Source organism: Eschrichtius robustus, chromosome 3, assembly GCF_028021215.1.
Source record: "Eschrichtius robustus isolate mEscRob2 chromosome 3, mEscRob2.pri, whole genome shotgun sequence".
In the NCBI taxonomy this organism is placed as follows: Eukaryota; Metazoa; Chordata; class Mammalia; order Artiodactyla; family Eschrichtiidae; genus Eschrichtius; species Eschrichtius robustus.
Genome location: NC_090826.1, coordinates 65,201,764 through 65,225,855, shown reverse-complemented (window position 1 = coordinate 65,225,855; position 24,092 = coordinate 65,201,764). Strand labels below are relative to the sequence as shown.

At 40.0% G+C, this 24,092-nt stretch overlaps 1 protein-coding gene across 3 annotated transcripts; it reads left to right on the top strand.

The window, feature by feature from the left end:
* The first annotated feature begins 23 nt into the window (after window positions 1–23).
* CRYZ (crystallin zeta) lies at window positions 24–24,090 on the top strand. 3 transcript variants are annotated; one of them, XM_068540114.1, is made up of 10 exons: window positions 28–134; window positions 4,806–4,901; window positions 5,017–5,140; window positions 6,769–6,921; window positions 10,930–11,093; window positions 15,423–15,474; window positions 19,837–19,986; window positions 23,135–23,236; window positions 23,336–23,431; window positions 23,864–24,090. In XM_068540114.1, exons 3-10 carry the CDS (start codon window positions 5,030–5,032, stop codon window positions 24,026–24,028), a joined length of 993 nt encoding a protein of 330 aa, XP_068396215.1. In that variant the 5' UTR covers window positions 28–134; window positions 4,806–4,901; window positions 5,017–5,029; the 3' UTR covers window positions 24,029–24,090. The 3 variants fall into 3 exon arrangements, with proteins under 3 accessions (XP_068396213.1, XP_068396215.1, XP_068396214.1); XM_068540113.1 differs by lacking the exon at window positions 4,806–4,901 and adding an exon at window positions 688–788; XM_068540112.1 differs by lacking the exon at window positions 4,806–4,901 and having other exon boundaries at window positions 24–134.
* Window positions 24,091–24,092: the final 2 nt, after the last annotated feature.

The window sequence follows — 24,092 nt, the reverse complement described above, 5'->3', positions numbered from 1 at the left end:
CTCCTTCCTCGGGCCCGCCCCCGGGGGCGGGGCGGGGCGGAGCCTGAAGGCGCCGCGGACGACCCGGCCCGTGCCTTTTTTCCGTGGAACCTGAGGGAACGCTCACAGATTTTGATTTCCCACTCTAGAACCGGGTAAGTGGCTTAAAAAGCCCCCTTAGTTCAGGCTGCGGACCTCCCCCGCGCTCGTCCAAAAGGAACCGAGCCGGATTTTGGCTGCGCTCCTGTCCTGCGTTCCGTCCTCCCCTAGAACCAGTGAATAAGGTGTTCGTGGCCGAAGTTATTCCCCTCCAGGGGCTGCAAGGTGGTCATCCGTAAATCACCAGGGCAGTTTTACTTGCTGGTCCTGAGAGCCTGGCTTTGCTTTCTGGCAGGGTGAGCGTTTCGGGGCCCACGGCGGGGCGCCCGTTGCTACTCCCCGCATCCCCCTCCCCCTGCCTGTCCTCCCGCTAGATTTCCCCTCGGCCCGGCCTGGGATCTGGATTCCTGTGGCCGCGCGTGTTTGCTGTGACCCCCGCCACAGGCAGCCGGAGGAGCCAATTTCTCCTTTCAGGCTCCTGTTTCCCAGGGCTCCTTCTGTCCGGCCTTTCCTCCTGCTTTGCCATCAGAGTTGCCGTCTTACTTTTGGAGAGAAATGTGTAGATTTTTTCATCCCCCGCCCCCCCCCCCCACCATGGCTCCCACCTAGAAGAATCTTCAAAAGAAAGAAAATTAACAAAACACCCTGTGAACACATCGTGGGATATTTACGCAGTTCCTAGAGGAAACTTATCTCAGTGACCAAGAAAGGTGTGTTAATGATTGAACCACTGAAACGCTAAGGTTTGGACTGTTAGTCCGCAACTAGTAGAAATGGCAGTGTGATTCCCACTGAAGCCACTGGGGTGCTCCATGAGTGTCTGGTCAGCAGTAGTAAATCCCACCGAGCTCTGCTGCATCCAGTCTTTTCCTCAGAATACCTGGAGGGGTTTAGAATAATTATCTATTCAACTCCTCCTCCACCCCTTATTATCAGAAGTGGGTACTGAGATCCAGGCCGCTGAAGTAACCTGACAAGGTCACATGGCCAGGAAGAGACGTTTCTGTGGCTACTTTTAATTGTTAAAATTTTTTCTGGGTTAAGAATAATAAATAATATGCTGACATGAGTCATTCTTGATCAAAAGCAGCACATTTTGTAATGCTTGATTCTCTTTCCAAGTGTTTTTTCTTGCCAGAAATTCTTACTTAAGAATTATTTAAGAATTTTCTGTTTGCTTTTATGATATGCCTTTGCTTTGGCTTTGTGAATTGATCTGTTCATTTTGTGTGAAAATATATTTCCAACATTTTCCCTATCTCTTTAATTTTCATTTAAGCCAAATGGATTCAAGTATAGCTTGGAAAAGATCACTGTTTGAGGAAAAATTTTAAATTCTGTATTTCCTCCATTTGCAAAGTATGGTTGGCAACCTTTCAGAGGTAAAAAGTAAAACCAACATTAAACCGAGGTGCTCTAGTTCTTTAAAGTTTATATTTGATAAATAGAAAAACCTATTTGAAGTATAGGCTTGATTAAAAAACACAAGCAGTGTGACAAGCCTGCTGCTGACTGCAAATGATTTACTCTGAATAATAGAGCTTACAGCATGTCAGGCGTGCTCTGAAGCACTCACCATGCGCTGTTGCAGTTCATCTTCACAAGGATCCTATGCTAGGGAGTATTGGCCCCATTTTACAGATAGGGAAATTATTAGTTTTCCTAATAGAATCACATCCTGTGTATCTCTAGTAGAGCCCTTAACTTATGGGCATTTGAAAATTTTCAGACTCAGAGCAGATACCTTAATCATAAAATACGTAATGCTACCTGCAATCTCTAAGAAATTAAAGGTCCTATATGCCAGTTTTTCAAAGGGTGAGATGAAAAGTATTTTACAGTAAGGGGAAAAAAACACCTAACAACATTTAAGGTGTTGGGTTCCAGCTGTGCTTCAGTGTGACCCTGGTGAGTCTCTTAACCCCTTGAATGTTTTCTCATCCATAACATGGATGGTGATTTTATTTCCACTCCTGCCTACAATTAAATGGTGGTTTTAATAACTGTTGCTTTTCTACCTATTGTGAAAATTATATCAATGGGTGTGAAAGATGTGCTTTTTAGAAGAAATCAGGTATCGCAAGGGTTTAAGAATTGTAATTACCGTTAGTGTGTTGTGTTATTTTATTATTTTTATTATTTTTTTAGCATAGTACCTATATTATGAAGCAGATGATGATCCTGTGGGTAGTTGAGGGGGTTCAAAGGCAATGAGTGCAGATTGGAGCCTGATCAATCATGGTGGCAAAGGCTCAGGGGGAAGTAAGATCGCCAGAAACAAAGTAGAAGTCAGAGCTGTCAACGTCATGCCCTGTTTCCTTACGAGCTCCATAGGATAAGGTGTAGTACTGGGCAAAGCAGGGGGTGTCTTCTAAATCCAGGATTAAGGATGAGTTTCCTCCTTCCTTTGTTCTTTTCTTCCAACTTAGCAAATGTCCAAAAGTGAGGGGAAAAATGTATGTGCTAGATATTTTTGACAGATCCTATTTCAGGGTAATTTTGCTTTTATTATTGCTACAGCTTTTTGAGGGTACCAGTGATGTCTGTTGGTGAAAAGATAGATGCGAGAGCTTGAAAGAAATAAATAGGTAGGAAGTAGGTAAAAGAGCTACTCCTCTTAACGTGGTGTGTGTGCGAGTTGGGGGGAGATGAGGGCGGAGTGAGCAGGCGCTGGGGAGGGGTGGGGCTTGTTCTCTTTGCCCTCTGTGCTCTCTGAGTTTGGTACAGTGCCTCGCTTACAGTTAACGTTCAAAAAATACATGTTGAATGAATAACAACCAGTGTTTGGTATTAGTGTTTTGTTTAAATGATTCTCTGGACTGTGAACTCTTTGAGGCTAAGGACTTGATTTTACAAAAAGAGTACTGTAAATTTTGTCAGATTAAATCAAAGATAACTATAGAATTATAGAACCAAAGATATTTTAATGAATAAGAAATTGGAAAGGAGAAAATAGATGGGAAAGGAACTGTGATATCTCTATATATAGGAGTAAACATTTGTCAGGTTCTGTGCTTGATGTTTGCCGTCTCTTGCATAGTAACCCTGAGTGGAACTCAGTTTTCAGATGAAGAAGCTCAAAAAAAGTGACTGCCTTGCCCAAGACCACACAGCTAGTACAGGATAGATCTGGGATTCGTACTGTGAGCTGTCACTTTCCACAGCCCATGCTCTTTCCACAACACCATGCTGAAAACAAAAAGGAGAATAAAAAAAACCAAAAAAACTATCTTATTTCCAGAGTGGAAAAGTCTGATCTGTGCAACCTTTTCTTTTTCTGTTTTATTTTCTTTATGTATATATTTCACTTTCTTGTCTAAGAAATACTCAGCTTGAGCGAAGACCCAAATAGAAGTGCAGTGGTGAGACTGCTAGGTAGGTATGGCATGAGCTGCCTTTTCCTGGTGCTAGCTCCCTGCACAGGACTTCTCACCCTAGGACTGCTTGGGGCTCTACAGTGCAGTGAGGCTTATGCCTGCTTCTGCTCCCTTTTTTTTTATAAGAGGGCTGCCCTTCAGGATATGTCATTGCTAAACAGCCTTTTAGCAATGGAGAGTTTACTTTCTCCTCTGTGCTAGGTACTATATTAAATCATTTTAAATAAAGAGTTTTAAAATGACACAACTTTTGATTAATTATATCAAGAACTTCCCATTAATACCATCAAAGTGCTTTGATTCCCTTCACACATGGAAGGCTACTTTATAGTTAGCATGGGCTCCGTTCTGAGGAGTCCTGTGTTGAACTGCAGTACAGTGAAGATCTTTCATCTCAAGCCCTAGTTTCTGCAACTCTTTTTGATGTTTCAGTGGCTCGTGGTTAGTGAATATGATTATTCCAGAAGTTAGCAAAGATGTTCCCGGTGGTGGCAGAGTCTAACGATATTTGATATGGTTAATTTCAATAAATTGTCATAGCACACAAATAAAATTATGGAGATCAGTCAAAGCCCTTTCATTGCATCTCTATAAGATTTTCAGAGTTATCCAATTCTATATATAAATGTTCTTTACCTTTTCTAAACTTATTTTAACTCTTGAGTTTTCATTTCAATATTAACAGTGGTAGCAGAGAAAGGTTAACTATAATTTACCCTCGTGATTAAAAAAGATTACATACAAAGCAGTGTTTTTAGTTTTTAATGTTTATTCTTCTTTGTTAAGATGAATGAACTTCATAAAACTAAATGTTTCAACATTGATAAATCTCAAAAACTTAATGCTGAGAGGAAAAAGCAAGTTTCAGAATTCAGTACAATATGATCCAATCTAAATAAAGTTTGAAAACATGCAAAACAATAACAGTAGCACATATTGTTTACCAATGCAAATACATGTGGCAGTGGTATTACATCATGCCTGAGAAGGATGAGCCCTTAGTTTATGGGAATAGTCATCTCTTAAAACTGTGGGACAGAAATGGGATTGGGGACGGGTACAGGAGGCTTTGGTTACATCTACATGTTTTAGGTTTTTACAATGTTAAGATTTGTTAAAGCTGGGTGGCAGGTAAATGTTTATTATATTCTTTATATTTCTTTCTATATTTGAAATATTACATAATCTAACAAAAGAAGATCTATTTATCTAATGTTAAGAAAACTTAAATTAGCTCCTAGAATTCCAAGATGTTGCAGCCCAAGCTTACAGCAAAGGAAACCTAAGATATTGTATCATGCTTCACCTATCCAGATGTTTTTGTTTGTATGTTTGATTCCCTTGTTGAAGGCACTGAATCCCTACAGGAAGTAATATGAAGTACTTTGCTTCATAGCTGAAGGATTTGTAAGATGAAAGGTCCTCAAACATGAAATGAGATCAGTGGTAAGCTCATGATTTAAACTGTTGTTTGAAAAATTGTTTGATCTTCTCCCTCCAGGAGAAAGAACATAGTGATAGCCTAGATACAACATGACAATATGTTAATTTTTTTTCTTAGTATCTAGGTCACCATGGCGGCTGGACAGAAGTTGATGAGAGCTATTAGAGTTTTTGAATTTGGTGGACCAGAAGTGCTAAAACTCCAGTCGAATGTTGCCATACCAATTCCGAAAGACCATCAGGTGGAAATCATTACTTAAAAACAGGCAATAATTACACTGAGTGTGTGTCTCTAGCACATCAAGCTAATGTTCGAAAGAAGCAAACTCACAATGCTTTATAAAGACATTGAATTAGGACAGAGTTTACACTGTTTGCATCTGTAAGCTCTGACAAAGCTAACATAATTCTAACTAGTGAAGTAAATGTATGAAAAGGAATAACATAAGAAAAGTTTTAAAGTTGAGAATCATCTGTGTAATTGGATTTTTCTGAATGGAGTCATAAGTAGGTTTGAACAAGTTATTCTATTACAGACTTTCTGTCATGATCTTCGTTTTATGCATGGGGAAAATAATTTTCTTCTGCATACGTGCTTATTCACATATAAGAAAATTTAAATGCAGAGTTTAATCATTTCCAGTGACTTCAACATTATACTTTTTCAATAAAATTGTGTATTTTTATTATTGCACCTTCCATGGCTCTCAAGTCTAATTTCCTTAGCAAGCCTTATGAGAGTTTTTACAGTGTGGCCATAATTTGGCAAAGATTTATTTCTTATCATTCCTTCTCAACAGACTACTGTAACAACACAAGCTTTATCTGGTTTCCCCAAGAGGTGCTGTCATTCCTTCTGTCTTTGCACATACTATTCCTTTAACCTGAAATAGCCTTTTTCTCCCATTCTGAAAGAATTTCTACTCATTCTTTAAGACCTAGCTCAAATACACTTCCTTTGTAAGACCTTTCCTTACTTTTATAGCAGAAGTAATCATTCTGTATCAGTTAAGGTAAAATTAGCTTCTATTGTTGATGTAGCCTCAAAACGTCAAGGGTTCAACAATAGAAAATGATGTCTCATTCACTAAATTCCACAATTCTAAAATGTTGGTGGATAGAGTTCTCCTCCAAAGTGATTTAGGGACCTGGATTTCTTCCATCATGTGGCCCTGCCACCTTCAACACCTTTCTTCTGAGGTTGCTATGAAAGGGTGGAGACACTACGTGAATTGCCTAGGAAGGTCTTTGTGGGCCAGGCCTGAAAGTAGCTCTCGTCACTTTTGTTCACATTCCATTTGGCTACTCGTAACTGTGAAGGAGCCAAGAAGGAATACTCTTCCTACCTGCCTAGGAGGAGGAGGAAATAGGTTTGATGAGCACATAGTGGTCTCTGCCACACATCCGCTCATATTTCCACCACTGTTTTTCCCAAATGTTTATAATATAGCACATAAACCATTCTGTCATATCTTTTTTTTTCTTTTTATGAGTGCACTCAGATTTTATTTTATTTTTTAAATTTTTATTGGAGTATAGTTGATTTACAATGTAATGTTAGTTTCAGGTGTACAGCAAAGAGAATCAGTTATACATATATATATATCCACTCTTTGTTTTTTTAGATTCTTTTCCCATATAGGCCGTTACAGAGTACTGAGTAGAGTTCCTTGTGCTAGACAGCAGTTTCTTATTAGTTATTTTATATATTATAGTGTGTATATGTTGGTTTGTAAAACTGGAACGTGAGCTCATTGAAGGCAGGGTTTTCCTCACCATTTTTATAGCTCCCATAATCACTACAGTCCTAGCGTAATGCTGAATGAATGCCTAAATGCTCTGTTTGAACTAAAGTACATTGTTATTGCAGGTTCTAATTAAAGTCCAAGCATGTGGTGTAAACCCAGTGGACACATATATTCGCTCTGGTACTTACAGTAGAAAACCACTTCTTCCCTATACTCCTGGCTTAGATGTGGCTGGAATAATAGAAGCTGTCGGGGAGAGTGTATCTGCTTTCAAGGTATTACATTTTTAATTATTTCTATTTTAGCTTAATATGTATATATTTTTTAACATTTTAACATAGCTTTAAAATGTGTCTGTGTTTAAGTCTTTAAAAGGCCCCATTACACAATTTCTGCCACTTGGGGGACTCCTCTAGTCAAAAAAGAAATTACCTTTTATCCAGAGACCTTGCTTGTCTGATTGTTGGGAATAGGTGCTAGGTCATTTCTGTGTTTCCATATCCCCGCAGAATTGAACTGTGATCCTTTGATTTAACAGAAATACGTAAAGAAAGAAAAGAAGCAAGGAAATTATACTATTTCCTAACTCTTGGTAATACACAGCCAACATAGTTTTTTATTCCTTCTATAAAATTAGTTTCACAGAATAAAGGGAAGGCTAATTCTTTTGAATAATAAGTAAAAGATGAAAAAATGCAAGGTCAGCTCTACATTTTTAGAGCTGTGACTCAGACCAAGGTGACCGAGTCAGTGAAAATGTTATGATCAGGGCTTTCGTTATTTATGTGCCAAAAGGCATAAAAAACATAGTATATTCGTGTTCTTTCATCTTTCCTCATGATTCCTTGACCTGCTCAACTATGGCAGCACATTTACCAAAACTGAACTGAGACAGTGAAGATTAACGTGGCCCGGGCCCAGGAAGCCGGCAAATTCCTGCAGCTTTCCACTCCTCCGCCTGTGGCACTCTGGCTTCTGCCCCCCACCGCTCCACTGAAAGGATGCTTGCTCATGTCACTAATGGCCTCTATATTGCTGGAGCTAATGGGCCCTTTTATGTCATTATCTCTCTTGACTTCTCTGTGACATTTGACACTCTCAGCCACTTACTTTTTCTTAAAAAAAACTTTTTCTTCAGCTTCTGTGACATCCTCTCTCGCCCTTCCTCTCTGGGCATCCTTTTTCAAGCCCCTTTTTCTCTGCATGCTCCTCACATCTTGGTGTTGCCCAGCGCTCGCCGTCCCTACTTAGACTCTGCTTTTTATATTTTCTCCCTCATGATGGTCTCATACACGCCCTTGGTTTCCATTATCACATGTGATATCTTTAGCTTAGAACCTTCTGATAAGCTCTGGACCCGTGCTGTCCAAATACAGTAGCCACTAGCCACACGTGGCTATCTAAAATTCAGATTCAATTATAATTAAAAGTTCATTTACTCAAATGCGTAATAGACCCAGGTGTCTAGTGGCTACCCTACTGGGCAGTGCAGATGCAGAGGATTTACATCCTCACAGAAGGTTGTGTTGCAGGGCACAGGACCCACGTCGACAGCCTCCAGGAACCTCTTACTCATTGTGTCTAAAAGGGAGCTCATCTTTTCTCACAGCAGATCTGCTGCTCTCTCGTGTGACTGTCTTGGTGACATCTGGGGTTTGAGGCTTACCTCTCCATTCACTCTCCCTCACTCAGCTCTCCCTTACTGGAACTGTTTCCTCTCTCCTCTTTTCCTCCCCACTGCCTGTAGTGTAGTTCCGGTTATCTTACATGGTCCTTTACCTGGATTTCTATAATAGATACAACTTACCACCCTCCCTTCTTCCCCCGAGAATCTATCCTTGCTCTATAAGGAGTAATTTTCTAAAATGTACTTATGATTGTTATACACCTCTGTTTTAATTCTTGCATTAACTCTCTGTAGATTTCAAGGTACTGCTGGAACTGCTTATGTTATGAAAGAAGACTGTTTCGTGCTCTCTCCCCCACCTATCTTTTTCCATTCTTATCTCCCATTCCTTCTCACCCTGTAGTTTATTCTTTAGTAATAACTGTTCGTTCTTCCCTGCATATCCCATGCTCTTTCATCTCTGTGTCTTTGTTCATATTAGCTCTTCTACGTGGCAGAACTAAACTGAAACTTATAAACATGGGTTCAAGGGCTTTTACCCTCCAGCTTTCATTTCTTTTCATTTTATCTGCTGAAACTGTTACTTTCCACACATTAAACTACTTAATCGTTGGGAATGAATGCTGGTGATTTCTCAGCACCTATTTCTGCCACTGTTCCTTGACGTACTTTGTTTCCTTCACCCATAATGACTTTTCCCAGGTCTGGTTTTCAATTCAAGATCTTGTTCTGTCCTTCAAAGCCTACCTCAAATACTAGTTTCTCAGTGAAGCTGTTCTTGAGTCCTTCAACTTAGAAATAATTCCTTTCTTTCTTTTATACCTATCTCTGATGACCTATCATATTTGCCTTGCTTTGTAATTATTTCTATCCTTTTTTTTCCCTCTTCCTAACATTTAAGAAGCTTGAGATTAGGGAGAGTGTCTTGCAATTAATATCCATCACAGAACTTGAAGTACTACTTTCCATAGTGGATTCTCAGAACAGGTTTGAATTATATTGAAATCAATGCAATGTGTTTTTAAGCTGTAAAAACAGAATTAATCTTAAGTTAGTCATACTTGACCATTTTCAGGCAACACTGTTAAGCAGTGATGCTTGTCTTTGACTCCTAGATGCCTTTTGAACCTTTTTTATCTCTACCTCACCACATAGTGCTTTATTATAGGGCAAATTTAAGTATATTGAGAATTATTACCTTACTGTTTTGCTTATTCCAAGGAATATTTACTTTTTTTTTCTCTTCAAGAAATAGGAGTTAGCTTTTATTGTAATTCATAGCTGACATAGAATTCAGCTAATAAATGACTGAGCTGGGATTTGAATGTAGGTATGGCAGACTCTACTGTTCATATTCTCTCTACCACATTGAGATTGTTGAGGCTAGTTCTTTAATAAACCTGTGAAATAGATTATGAAAAACTGTATTGTCTTACTTTATCTTGGGTGTGTGTGTTGCAGGGGGGCAATAATGAGAAGAGGCAAAAAATGATAATGATTTTCATCATTGTACAGTATACTCTTATATTACTGAAAGGAATGGAAGTCCGTTCTTTCTCAAACTTGGCCACTAAGTTTTGTTTTAGGCTGACCTGCATAACAAGTAACATGAAAAATATTTTCTACAGGTGTTTTTTATTTTCCTGTATCTTTGTAAACTATTGTATATGTGTGTGTACACTATCATATATATTTATTCTTGAATCTGTAATTCTACATAGGTGGCAACAAATCTGTTGCCTATTTCATGCTCAATTAAAAAGAAATCTTATAAGATTTCCATGTATTATGGAGAAAAAATAGAAATAGGAGTTAGGAGAGGTGCTTGTACTGGGCGGTCTAATTTCCCTAGTGCGCAGGTTACTTTGGGCAGGCCTGTAGTGCTTGTGTGGTGCCTTACCTTACCCTCAGTCATGCATCTGCTTTCCAGTAGCAAGGACCCAGCACACGTTTATTGAGAGTTTTTATGTTTCTGGTGCTGTGACAGCTGAAGACATCTGTCCTGGCTCATCTTTGCTGTCAGGATCCAGGCAGAGTTGCCTGCTTTTTGGTGTATGCATGAAAAATGAGGGAAATACAGAAACAAATCTATGGAAAAGATTTAGAACAGGTGTTTGGTGTGTGGAAGAAACCTTACATTTTATTTGTTTCTTCTCCCTAATATTTTGGGCCAAAAAAAAGGTTTATATTAACTGCCATTTACTAACTGCTTGATCTGAGCTAATTACTGAACTTGTATGTGCCTCAATTTCCTCATCTGTGTAGTGGGATTATCTAAAGGGAGATAATGAAAGTACTTTCCTCATAGGCCGTCATGAAGATCAAGTTAGATAATACTCATTAGACACTTAATGCAGTGCCCAGCACAGCAAGCTCTCAATAAAGGTTAGTTTTCAACATTATTATTAGACCATGCTGGACATTCTTTCTTTTAGTTTTCCTATTTCCCTTGATTTTACTTCTTACTAGTTCCCATTAATAAAACATTTAAAACTGTTCAGTATTTTGAAGTTATTTTTATGAGACCTTAGGATGTAGAAAAAAATATATAAATACTCATTTATTTCTTGTTATAAAGGTTGCATTATAAAGGATCATACCCATTTTGACATCATTTTTAATCCCTAAAGATTTATTAATTTATTGCTTTCCCCAGAAAGGTGACAGAGTTTTCACTACCAGCACAATCTCTGGGGGCTACGCAGAGTACGCTCTGGCAGCCGATCACACTGTTTACACACTGCCAGAAAAACTGGACTTTAAACAAGGAGCTGCCATCGGGATCCCGTATTTTACTGCTTATCGAGCTCTGCTTCACAGGTAATAACACACTCTGTCAGCTTTATATTCAGCACTAGAGGAGGGTGACATTAACTGGAGGAGGATAATATATAATTTATGCTTCCTACCACCCGTCCACTGTCGGTCCTTTTTGGTTCCCATTTGGTTCCCATTAAGATTTATGGAGCGGAAACTGCTAATTTGGGAGACTGTTCTAATCACTGAAGAAAACAAAGAAGAGCAAAACACTGTCTTTGTCTTCAACATGCTCACAGCCTAGTAAGGGAGGGAGACGAAAGAGTAATAATATCGATGTATAATGTGGAAAGGACGGTGGTAGAGATGTGCATAGGGATTTGTGGGATCACAAGGGATGTGCCTGAGGTGATGAGGTAGGGCTTCCTGGCAAGATGTAAGACTTGGATTATTTTAAAGCCATGGTTCAAAAATCTTGTTATCCAGCTCCAGAAACTAATTGCTGCAACTTAAAAGGGCTCTACCCTAGACCCACTGGTCAGTTTCCATGGATGATACCTGGGAATCTATACTGTAATTAAATTCCCTAGATATTTGAAAAGGATCAGAGGGACTTATCCTGGGGAAGGGTAGCTGGGAGTGGGGAAGGCGTCCTAGACAATGGGAAGAGTTGGTGTGGGGGGCAAACATCATGGTATCTGGGGAGAAAGAGCTATAGCAGTTTGCTTTTGTTAGATAGAAGATTTCAAGGCAAAGAGTGCTGAAGAATAAGGTTGGAACATAGTAATCTCTCAATAAATGTTAGCTGCCATTATCAAATAGGCGGGATTCAGATAATAAAAAGCTAGATTATAACGCTCACACATTTTTCTGTAAGGGATTGGGGGGTCATACAGTGTTTTTTTCAGGAGAGTGATATTGTCATATTTGTGTTTCATTAAGATCACCTATTTGCTATGCGAAGGATGGATTTGATGACAGGAATGGAGAAAGAGATGGGAGGGTCTTATAGAAGTACCCTCTAGGAACACTACTTAAGAGCTAGAGCAAGGGTCGTGGTAGAGATAGAGAGGAAAGGACAACTATTTAGGGGGTAAAATCAGAAATATTTGGTGACTGCATGTGGAGAATGAGGGAGAGAAAGAGCTTAAGAATACTTAAAGATTTAAACTTGGGTAATGTTTACCTTGACAAAGAGAAGGAGGAAAAAGTTTCAAAGGGAAACTGAGTTCAGTTTTGGATGTGAAACTAAGACAGACATCGTCATGGAGAAGTCCAGCGGTCTGTCGGATGAAAGAGTCTGAAGCTTGAAGCTTGGAGGTATAAATTTGGGGTTGTCAGCATGTGATGAGAGCTGACAAAATGAAAGTCATTGCAATCCCTCAAGGAGTGAGAAGAACAGTGGAGTGAGACCAGAACCTTAGTGAGGATTAACATTGAAGAGTGTGGTCAAACGTAGGGAACAGAGTCCTAAGGGAACCAAAGGGAGTGTATCCCAAGGGCAAGAGAGTCCAGAGTCACCATGTCTGGTAAACATCTGTTAAGCTCGTAGGTGTTGAAGACAGGAAGACCTAGGTTATAGTATTGTCTCCACCTACTACTGGTCAAATTGCTTTCCTGTCTCAACTGTAGTTTACTGACTTGAAAAACATGCATAATAATAGCACATACCTCATGGGGTGTGGTGAGAATTAAATGAGGTAATTAATGCATGTAAAGCTCTTAGCATGCGAGTCGTACAGTCAGTGTGGGTAGTGTTAGGGGTAGTAGTTGATGTTGCTACCAAGGAGGTAAGCTAGTTGTCAAATGCAGCAGTGAGGGCTATTTGGGAAAAAATACCAGCTGGACTTAGCAATTAGGAGGTCATTGGTGGCTTTCGTCAGTTCATTTTCAGTAGAGTGGTGGACAGAAGCTTGATTGAGTGGGTTGAGGAAGGAAAAAAGAAATCGATTCTTGAATGGAGACTACTCTTAAAAAGCGGGGGAGACAGGCAGGAAGGGGTAGAAGAGTACTTGAGGAGAGTTTGGGAACAAAAGGTTTTTTTTAAGGATGGACAGGACTTAGACATGTTTGTAGCTGAGAAAGGATCTGTCAGAGAGGCAGAGATGGAAGGCTTGGAAGAGAGGGCGGAGTGGCAGATGGGACAAGATCCTGAGCAAGGCAAGAAGGAGAGGACTTAGGACAGAGATAGAGAGATGGGCTTCAGATCGAAAGGAGAACTCATCTGTAAAGCCTGGAAGAGGTAGTGGTGTAATTATGGAAAGTTTGTGGGCAGGGAGGTGGGACGTTGAAGGAGAAAGACAGAGAGAAGTTAGGGCAATGTACCGTGGGGTCCAGGCTGACTAGGGACGGAAGTGAGGCCAGGAGCAGCATGAGGGCAGAAAAGGAGCAGCTGAGAGACAGCAATCTGTGAAGCTGAAGAAGAAGTTTTGAGAGAATACGGGCTTACAGAATCAGGACAGGAGGTTAATATCGCTTATTAGTGTCTGATATTCCTCAGGTAGAATGGTTAGGGGTGGCTACCAGGTGTAGGGAGAGAGTGGTAAAAGCAGAGGAGAATTCAGGAATTGTGATGTGCGGTTTTCCTCCCGTGAATGTTGAAATCTCCCAGATTGGGGCTGGATTTGGGATGGAGGAGGAAGCCTATGTGCCAGGCCCTAGTCTTCAGTAACTACGATGGGGAACTACAGCAGCACAGAAGGCCAGGCCACGTGCTCCAGGCCTGCCGTGGGCCCCAGGGGCAGAGGACTGTTAGTTAGGGTTCTCCAGAGAAGCAGAACCAACAGAATGTGTATATTGATAGATTGATTTGTGGAGGCTTGGTGAGTCTAAAATCTGATGGGGAGACTGGCAAGCTCTAGAGCCCGATAAGAGTAGCAGTTCAAATCCAAAGGCAATCTGCTGACAGAATCCCTTCTTGCTCTGGGAGAAGTCTGTCTTTGTTCTATTAAGGCCTTCAACTGATTGGGCGAGGCCCATGCACATTATGGAAGATAATCTGCTTTATTCAAAGTCTACTGACTTAAATGTTAATCTCATCCAAAAAAGCACCTTCACAGAAACATCCAGAATGTTTGACCCATATCTGGCACCATGGCCCAGCCAAGCTGACACATAAAATTAACCATCACAGTGACCCTACACAAGGATAGCAGGATCGTAGCCATGGGGATCCAGGAGAAGGTTAGCCAGCTTTTTCTCCGCCCACTGCAGGCCCAGAGGTTTAGGAGAATGTGCTTAGTGTGTGAGGAGTTGTTTATAAGATTTAAAAAAAATCATTGGGAAGTATTTCATGACCCATAGCGTAACAGTAGTAATCCTATTCCCTTACATTTGTATTTTACTTTTTAAAATGTCAAGTGTTTTGTTAATACCTATCTCAGTTTATCACTGCAAACCCTCAGTTTAACTCACTGCCCTCAACCCCCCATCTCCAAGCAAGCATGTTGGAGAAACTTCATTTACTGACTCACAATTGCCATTTGTCAGCTGTTGGCACGGGGGCTTGAGCAGGACTCCAGGCTACCGTGTTCTCACTCCCAGGTTGAACATAATGTCTGTACAGGGTGGCCACGCCCTATTGTCCTGGTAAGTAAAGCATCCTTGCTGGGCGTCAGATCTGGATCGCACATTGGTTGCTGGCTTGTGACACCAGCACTTGTCCATCTGAAATGATAAGGCATCCCTCTCTGTCTTGCTGCACGTTCCACGTTCCGTGTTTTCAGTGTAATAGAAAAACAGTGGTATGAACCAGAAGTAAAAAGAATATGTCATTTCACCAGAGGGTCTGGACATTTTAGGGGCTGATAGGGGAACCTGTGTGACAGGATTTATTGTATTTCATACTCTCGTACCATCGCTGACTCAACATTGCTTCCTGAAATGAGGGCTTAGAGGCTGTGCAGCCAGATGTTCAAAGGCATGGAGAAGGAAGGCAGTAGCTGCTATGTTTACTTGGGTATTACTCTGTGTTTACTGTGGAATAAAGACTGAGCCGTAACGACCCTGTTTTGAGACACTTTCTGTGGGAATGAATGGCGGACTCCAGTTCCTCTAGGTGAAGCAATTTCACTTAACACACCAACAAGGCCTCGAGAAGGTAGCCCAATAACGTGATCCCGGCATCCCAACGGTGCCTGGCACGTGATAGACTCCCAATAAACATTTGTTGAATGAATAAGTGAATTGAAGGTTTACTTTTATCTGTGGCTCTGAAGAACCATTGTTTGATCCTGTGGAGCTTGGAGAATGTCTTGGGTTATATATCAGGATGAGTTTCCTCTTTGGGTAAGTGTTAGTTGAACTGAGGATAGAGTTCTCTTAAGAATTATGACAAGCATTGAGCTTAATTAGCTCCAGAGTAAGGCGATGAAGCTCTGCTTTCTTTTTCAGTGCCCGTGTGAAAGCTGGAGAAAGTGTTCTGGTTCATGGGGCTAGTGGAGGGGTAAGTATTTGTTCTTTAAGTTTATTTTTAAAAGAGCTTACGTTTGTGCGTTTCACGTTGTATTTCTTTAAGTTGTTTTTAAAAGCCAAATTTGTAAATATAGTCAAGGGTGCTTTTTTTCTTTTTGTAGCGAGGCTTCTTTAAATTCCGTCTTCTGAAGGTGATTCCCTGTCATTAGTTTAGCATTTCTTGGTTAATAAATTCAATAGATTACCTGGTCAAAAACGTATGCATTAGGTTTTCCACCTGTGTTGGGTATGGACCAAGATAAACTGGCTTTGTTTTTCTCTTCAAGTAGTGTATGTTATAAGAAGATTTATTTAGAATTTTAAACAGTTCTTTAAGGTTAATGTAAATTCCACATTCCCTTAGATAAGGAAACTAAGGCTTATTAAAGCTTTACCGCTGTTGCCCCAGACAGCACTGCAAAGCCACGCAGCGAGCCTTCGTCCTTTCTAGCTCCCTTCCTCCTCGCCTGCTGCGCTTTGATGACATTCGTGGGGTGCACAGTATACAGCTGTGTCCTTCACACCACAACCCATGGCTTAAAATGCTAATGGGGCTGGGGGGTACTCAGAACTTATAAAATCAGCCCTGCAGTGAAATCATTCAACGCAAGGCTGTCAGAAACCTCTTCAAGATACTGGCTGTCAATCTGCCTCCGAAGAGCTTAGAGGAAAAGTTAGAGCTCTGAGGTTGGAATTTAACAAGAAATCCACATGACCTCTATCAGGCACATAAAGGCTTTAGAAATTTTGGAGACAAGATTTCGTATTTTTAAAATACAGGGCCTGGGGCTGGATGGCTCACCTTGAGGAAGCTGGTTAACCCTTTCGGGGCACTGTGTATTCCAGAGAGTAGATGGAAAGAAGTAACCGATTACTGGCACATTGTTCCCAGAATAATGAGAGGCATCCTGAAAATGTGAATTTACCTCTAAAAGTGGCCAGATAATACAAACGGAGAATTCAGACCTCTGCATATCTGTTACTTAACATGAATGTATCACCAGGTTTCACACCCAGCTTCCTGTGTACCTTCAATAGATTAATTCTGAAGGATTTCACAGATCAGACTATTTACCAAAAAACACCAGGATTGTCTTTCTGGGGCTTGAGAAAATATGACAGATATACCTTGGCAAAAAACGCCCCTTGTTTAGCTTCAGCGAAGAGGCTGTTTTGGGGTTAAATTAACTTTAACCCTAAATAACTAAAGGATCTGTCAAACATTCATGTATTTAAATTGCTTTGGCTTTCAGAGAGCTACCCTTGTGCTCTGTATCAAAGGGAGAGATTTCAGTAGGAAGGGGAGAGAAGAGTTTAAAGAAAATCTCTTTTTATTCCCTTTACTCTCTTGTAAAAAGCCATGTTGCGTCACCATGATTTTTTTTAAAAGACAGAGTCCGCACTGTTCTCTGTGCTGGCTGAGTTTGTTAAATCCTTGGCTGGCGGGGATAGGCTGGCGACCTGGTGTGTGAAGCACTTCTGATCCTGCCTGCCCTATCAGAGGGAGCCAGTGCTGGGCTTTGTCTTGCTTCTGTTTGTACTTTCTGTCCTCATTTAAATCAAATTCCTTTGGGATTATGCTGTGTATTTAAAATGGTGTAGAATGTATGAACACAGCTATTATTCAGATATGTTGGTGGGGAGTACCCTATTTTAGTGTCAGCAAAATAAATAGAAGAAAAAATAGTTGACACATAATGGTATATAATCTATTGAAGGAATATTGTTAGTATAATTGTTGACAAGAATAGAATAAACAGCGCCTTTAAAATAGCTACTGAGTGCCCTTTTGAGGTAGTTAGAGCATAAGGAGGTATATTTACATTAACTCTTAGGTTAAAATGTGGTTTTATTAGAAGCCCCCTGTTTTTTTAATTGAAAATTAAAGTAGCAAAAATCAGTCATGCTAACCACATAGTGTATTGTTATTTCATGGAATTGAATGTCTGTTGCCCTCAGTGGGCAGTGAGTTCCCAGTGTTTGTTTTGGTTAATCAGACAGATCCTCACCGTAACCCAAGTGGGCTCAGGCTCATCACTCCCAAATGCCGTACAGTCTTTAAGGTCTGTTTCAGGCCTGGGAGTCTGTGATTCTGTTACAATTTTAACTAATTTCTATCATCATTTTTCACCTTAATTCTTTTCTATCATGCCCAATCTATAATCCTTTTACCTTCCTTTAAATCCGTGGTTATCAATAAGAGGTGATTTTATATCATCTCTTCTTCCCCTTGGGGACATTTGGCAGTGTCTGGGGACATTTTTTGTTGTTACAACTGGGTGAAGGAGTCTGGCATCCAGAGGATAGAAACTAGGCATGCTGCTAAACATCCTTCACTGCACAGGACAGTCCCCACTGCAAAGAATTACCCGGCCCAATAGTGCCAAGTTTGAGAGAGCTTGCTCTAAATGTATGTGACGCTTATCTGTGCCATTCATTTGGCATGTGGTCAAACGTATTTCCTAGTATTGCAATTTACATAATTGCTTTTATCTATATTCCTAAAATAATTTTATTTCTCCTTTATACTAAGCACATTTATCTAGTGCTCTAGTGATTTCATCAAGTCCCGTGGCTTTAAATACCATCTGTAAACTGATGAATCTCAAATTTACGTTTCCAATTCTGAATTCTTTCTAGCCCATACCCATATTCAGCTGATGACTTTACATCTTCAGCTAGGTGAGCAATATACAGCTCAGCATGTTCAAAGTGAATTCTTGATGCTCTCACAAACTTGATCCTCTCTAATCTTCCTTATCCCAGTCAATCTACCCAGTTAATCTGGCCAAAGACCTGGGAGACATCCTTAATTTTTCTCTTTTCCTCACCTTCCACCTTCAGTCTATGAGGAAGGCCTGGTCTTCCTACTCCCATTTCCCCCTACCTTCTTTTTGCCTCTCATATAATTGGAATTTCTTTTAAAAGCCTAATTTGGATCATATGCCTCTCCTGCTTAAACTCTCCAGTAGTTCTGCATGGCTCTTAAATGTAATCCAAAGCCTTTACCTCCAAGGCCCTGTGTGCCTTGGCCTCTCTGTGCCCCTCTGGCCTCATCTTCTGCTGTCCCACATGTCCCGCCCTCAAGCCACATTGACCCTCTTTCATTTTTTTTATTTTTAATAAACTTATTTATTTATTATTTTTGGCTGCATTGGGTCTTTGCCGCTGCACGTGGGCTTACCCTAGTTGCAGCGATCGGGGGCCACTCCTCGTTGCGGCACGCGGGCCTCTCACCACGTCGGCCTCTCCCGTTGCAGAGCACGGGCTCCAGGCATGCGGGCCTCAGTAGTTGTGGCACGCGGGCTCAGTAGTTGTGGCCAGTGGGCTCCAGAGCTCAGGCTCAGTAGTTGTGGCGCACGGACTTAGTTGCTCCGCAGCATGTGGGATCTTCCCCGGCGAGGGATCAAACCCGTGTCCCCTGCGCTGGCAGGCGGATTCCCAACCACTGCGCCACCAGGGAAGTCCCACATTGACCCTCTTTCTGACCTTTGAAGGTCCCAATCTCATTCCTGGTTCAGCCATGACCATTCTGCCTACAACATCTCCAGCAGGCTTCCCAGACCTTTACATGCTTGTCCCTCACTTCATTCAGGTCTCACCTCTTCAGAGCAGCCTTTCCTGATGACCTAACTGGCCCCTTTCCCTATCTCTTTATAACCCAATAGGCTATTTTATTTTTTTCAAGTACTTTTCATTTTCTGAATTTACTTTATTCATTTATTTGTTCATGTGTTTATTATCTTCCCCCTACCTTAGAACATAAGTTTCTTGCATGAAGAATCATGTCTTGCACATAGTAAATAATAAACGTTCATCATATTAATGAATAAATTAACTTGCTCATGTATGTACCTGTCTCCTCCACTTAAGTGGTAGAGGCCTTACCTTTGTTATGTAATATTTTATATGTACAATTAAAGTACGAAGTCAGTGAGCACATTTTCATCACCTTTAAACCCTGTATCTTTTGCACAAAGCAGATGCTAAATGAACATTTTGTGCAGTGGTTACAAACTCAAGCTCTGCAATCTGATTTGGTCCAGCTCCTGTTTCCATATATATAAGCTTCAGTTTTCTCATCCGTGGACCAGGGACAATAACAATATCTACTTCATAGGCTTCTTGTGAGGATGAAATGAAGCAATACATAGAAAGTATTGAGTGTAATACCTGGCATATTATAAATGCTCAGTAATAGTTAGCTGTTGTTGTTCTTATTTCTTTGTTTAGGCTCTTAAACTTCTTAACAATAGCTAGAACCTAGAAAAACCTGAAGTTCATTATATGTATTTAATAAATGTTTGCAGGGATGCAAAGAATCTAAAATGTTGGGCCATATTTTGTTTTTCAGGTTGGAATAGCAGCATGCCAAATTGCTAGAGCTTATGGCTTAAAGGTTTTGGGCACAGCTGGTACTGAGGAAGGACAAAAGATTGTTTTGCAAAATGGAGCCCACGAAGTGTTTAATCACAAAGAAGCTAATTACATTGATAAAATTAAGGTAAAATCGTTCTATAATTTTATAAAAGTAAAATTTTGTTTCATGGGAGACTTAACTTTTTTTTGTAAGTTCTTTTATCAACTACCTCTTAAAGTTGTTTGTTTTGCTTATGTGTGTTTTAAAGATTTAATTTAACAGAGATGTCTAGTTTTCAAACCTTCACTATCATTTCTCTCTTGTTTATTTTTACTAAGTAAAATATAGCCTCTCTAGAGGCTTATAGCTATAAAAACCGGTACTCTTTAATGCAAATCACATTTTAAGTAAAGCCACCACAGCTTTGTATTTGCAGCTGTGAGGCAGTTTTTTTGTTTGTTTGTTTAATATATATTGTGAATATTGTGAAATGATCACCACAACAAGTCTAGTTAACATCTGTCCCCATACGTAGTTATACAATTTTTTTTTCTTGTGATGAGAACTTTTAAGATCTATTCTCTTAGCAACTTTCAAATATATAATACAGTGTTATTAACTGTAGGCACCATGCTATGCATTACATCCCCATGACTTACGTATTTTACAACTGGAAGTTTGTACCTCTGATCCCACCTTTACCCCTGTCACCCGTCCCCCACCCCCACCCCACCTCTGGCCACTAAAAGGTAGTTTTAATATAATTTCTATTGGTGTAAATTTTCCATAGAAGAGAAGTTATCCACAGATTAAAAACTGGATCTGTTTAGCCTAGGGAGTAAAGTTTATTTGTTTACTGGATACTTTGGAGGAGTAAGCACTACCTCATCCAAAGCGCGAGATAGAATTTAGTTATTATTGCATCCGTTCCATTGCTGCAACAGAATTCAAACAGATTCTGAAGTTCTCCATTTGTGCTATAGTAGCAGTTTACTAAACACCTATTACTTTGCTAATCCCAAACTACTTGCTCATGTTGAGAAAGAATTGGTATATTCCAGGTACTGATTACTGTGTAAACAAGGTCATTACAAACTGAGGAAAAATATGAGTGAGAGTTTATTACCACTGAATCATCTTGCCAAAAAACTGAGTAAAGGCACTCCTTTGTTATATGTTGAGGGAACCTAAAATTGATTGAGTATGCACTCATGATACCAGTATCAGAGATGAAAAATTGTCAGTTATCTTAAGAATATGTTTCTGTTTTGCAGTCTAATTCCGTCTCTTCTACTGGCTCCTTCTGCTTAAGTCTCTCTCATTCTCCAAAAACATTCTCCTAACCTTTTATCTCCCCTCCCCCTCCTTTACCACCACATTTCTTGAAAAAGTCAGGGGTACTTACTGCTCTTATTCCTTACCCCCCACTGCAGTTTTGCTTCCACCCCAGCTGCTTACACGGCTTGTCAGGGCTGCTGGTAAGCCCCTAGTTACCAGGCAGCTGCTCTTGGCTCAGTCCTCATCCTGTTTGACCCTGACCACACCTGCTAGAAGCTGGCTCTCTTCTTACTTCTCTGACTTCATTTTCAGTCTCCCTTCTCTTCATTTTACTTAAATGTTGGTATTCCTTAGGTCTTTCCCCTTGCTCTCTAATCTTCTCTGGTGCTGCACCTGCATCCTGATTCATCTCATACACACCCTTATACTGCTGGTTTCCAACACTACCTCTGGTCTGTTTCATTGCTTCACGCCATCAGCCTATTAGATACTGACACTCATCTGGTCTCTCAGGACAGAAACCCACATTTCATTTCCTGTCCCTGTTGTTTAATCACCATTCTCCCTCCTACCCATCAAATTGGTCACCTCCTCTATCAGTGTCATCTCTGACATGCCTTTCATATATGTCTCTGTTTCTCTTTTCCATTCATCGTTGTGACTTAGTTTAGTCCTCATCTTCTTCAGCCTTGACTATTATTCCCAGCTGAGCTAATCTCCCCTCTGTCTTCTCTAGTGTCTCCAGCATTATTTGGTTCTCTGTTTAAAAAAAGGAAGAAAGAAAGAAAAAAGTCTTCAGAAATAGCTGAAATGAGAGCCCCATGAGAACAGGAATGTTCGTCTTTCTTCTTCCCTGCTGCACCTCCAATGCCTAAAACAGTGTCTGGCACAAGAATTAATTCATGAACACCTGCCCCCCAAAAGTCCAAATCTTTTAACGTGCATTTGGTATGTTTTCACAGTCTGAACCAATTTGCAATTTCTTGTCTCCCACCTCTTCCCCCACCCCCATCTCTTTCCCAAATACGTACTCCAGCTCTGCTGGGCCGCTTTCCAGTTCCAACTTGCACTCTTAGTCCCTACATCTTTGCTTTTCTGTTTCTTTTGTCCAGACCGACTGCCTCATGTCTAACTTCCTCTTGCCCCCTCTTCCTTCTGTTTCACTTAAGGAACTCCTACTCATCCCTCAGGGCCCAGGTCATCATCTCTGTGGAATTTTCTCTGACCTTTACAGATGATCAGAGTTGTAACTTTTATTCCCTCCGTAAACTGTGGTTTATTTCTGCTAATATAGTACTTAGCCCATCACATCACAGTGAAGATTGTAGTGTTTTCCATCTTCCTCACTTTGTTTTGAGCTCCTTATGTCCATCTTGGCATTTCTAGTACCTCTCACAGTGCCTGACACAGGTATTCATTTTTTTGTTAAAATAAATGAATGTAAGGTAGATTTGTATAACTTATTTAAGAGCCAGTTTTAGATGTTGGGAACCAACATCTGAGAGCCCAAAGGAAAAGAAATAGTCTGCCAAGCTGATTGTAGACCACTTAGAACAAAACTGAATGCACACACACACAAAATCCTGCAACAGCAAACAGCCAGTGATTTTTTCTTTTGTTTTCTGTTTTTTTTAATAAAAATGGGAAACCCAATGTCCAGTTTTGGATTTTTGATTTGTTCCTTCTTTCTCTATTGAAGTACATTTTGAAGATAGAAAATTTTCAGCTAAGGAAAAAGTACTTTATAGTCAAGTTGAGTCTAAGCGCCTGAAAATTTTAGACAAATTTTATTTCATTATAGCAATTTATTTAATACAGACCTTTATCATTTTAGATGTTGTGGCTAGTACCTTGGAATTACAACATCACTATATAATTACATTATCTTAAAATTTGCATTATTAGTCTTTAAAATATAGCATCTTATGTCATTTGAAACACAGTTCTGTAATATATGGGACTATGATAACAGTTATTTTTCCTAATCTACTCTGCATTCTTTTATATTGTATAGAAATCTGTTGGTGAAAAAGGAGTTGATGTGATTATTGAAATGCTAGCGAATGTAAATCTTAGCAACGATTTGAATCTTTTGTCTCATGGAGGACGAGTAATAGTAAGTATTTCATTTTTTTTTACCACTTTGTAGTTTTATCATAATTTAACTCTATTTTGCAGTCATCTTTAACTATAGACATGTTGTTTTTCATACTAGGTTGTTGGCAGCAGGGGTCCTATTGAAATAAACCCTCGGGACACCATGGCAAAGGAATCTAGCATAATAGGAGTTGCTCTCTATTCATCCACCAAGGTAGGAAAAGAAGTGACTCTGATTTTGGTACCTTAAACATTGATACAATTTGTCTAGTCAGGCAGACTGAAAATTTAAGTAGATGTTAGTTATCTGACTAAGTAGGTTAAGGATTAATCCCTAGAAGATAACTAGGGTGACAATATAATTTTATTTTCCAAGCCAAGGCACTTATGAAAGAGAAAGGAGATACTATTTGCAATTACTAATTACTTCAGGACCATAGGTATTTTGTAAACTGAGACCGCCACAGACAAATTGCACTAATGGTTAACCTATAGAGAACTACTTTTTTTGTAGTTCTGGACAAGTTGACAAAAGCCACATATTTGTGAGAAATTCTTAATGTTCTCTTAGATTCTGAAAAATTTTAATGCTTCTGAAAATTAAGTCATGTGTTCCTCTACTGAAAAATCTTTTTCTTTTCCTCAGGAGGAATTTCAGCAGTTTGCAGCAGCCCTTCAAGCTGGAATGGAAATTGGTTGGTTGAGACCAGTAATAGGTCCCCAGTATCCATTGGAGAAGGTGGCCCAGGCTCATGAAGATATCATTCATAGCAGTGGGGCTACTGGAAAAATGATTCTTCTCTTAAAATGATTAATCCTTCCACAGATTTCCTGCGTAATTAAAGGTTTCTTACCTCAGTTTTACGTACAATACT

Excerpts from the sequence above, each read along its gene's own strand:
- CRYZ (XM_068540112.1), top strand. The coding sequence starts at position 5,030 with ATGGCGGCTGGACAGAAGTTGATGAGAGCTATTAGAGTTTTTGAATTT. Across the intron at positions 6,922-10,929 it reads AGAGTGTATCTGCTTTCAAG|AAAGGTGACAGAGTTTTCAC; the intron begins GTATTACATTTT and ends TGCTTTCCCCAG. Across the intron at positions 15,475-19,836 it reads TTCATGGGGCTAGTGGAGGG|GTTGGAATAGCAGCATGCCA; the intron begins GTAAGTATTTGT and ends TTTGTTTTTCAG.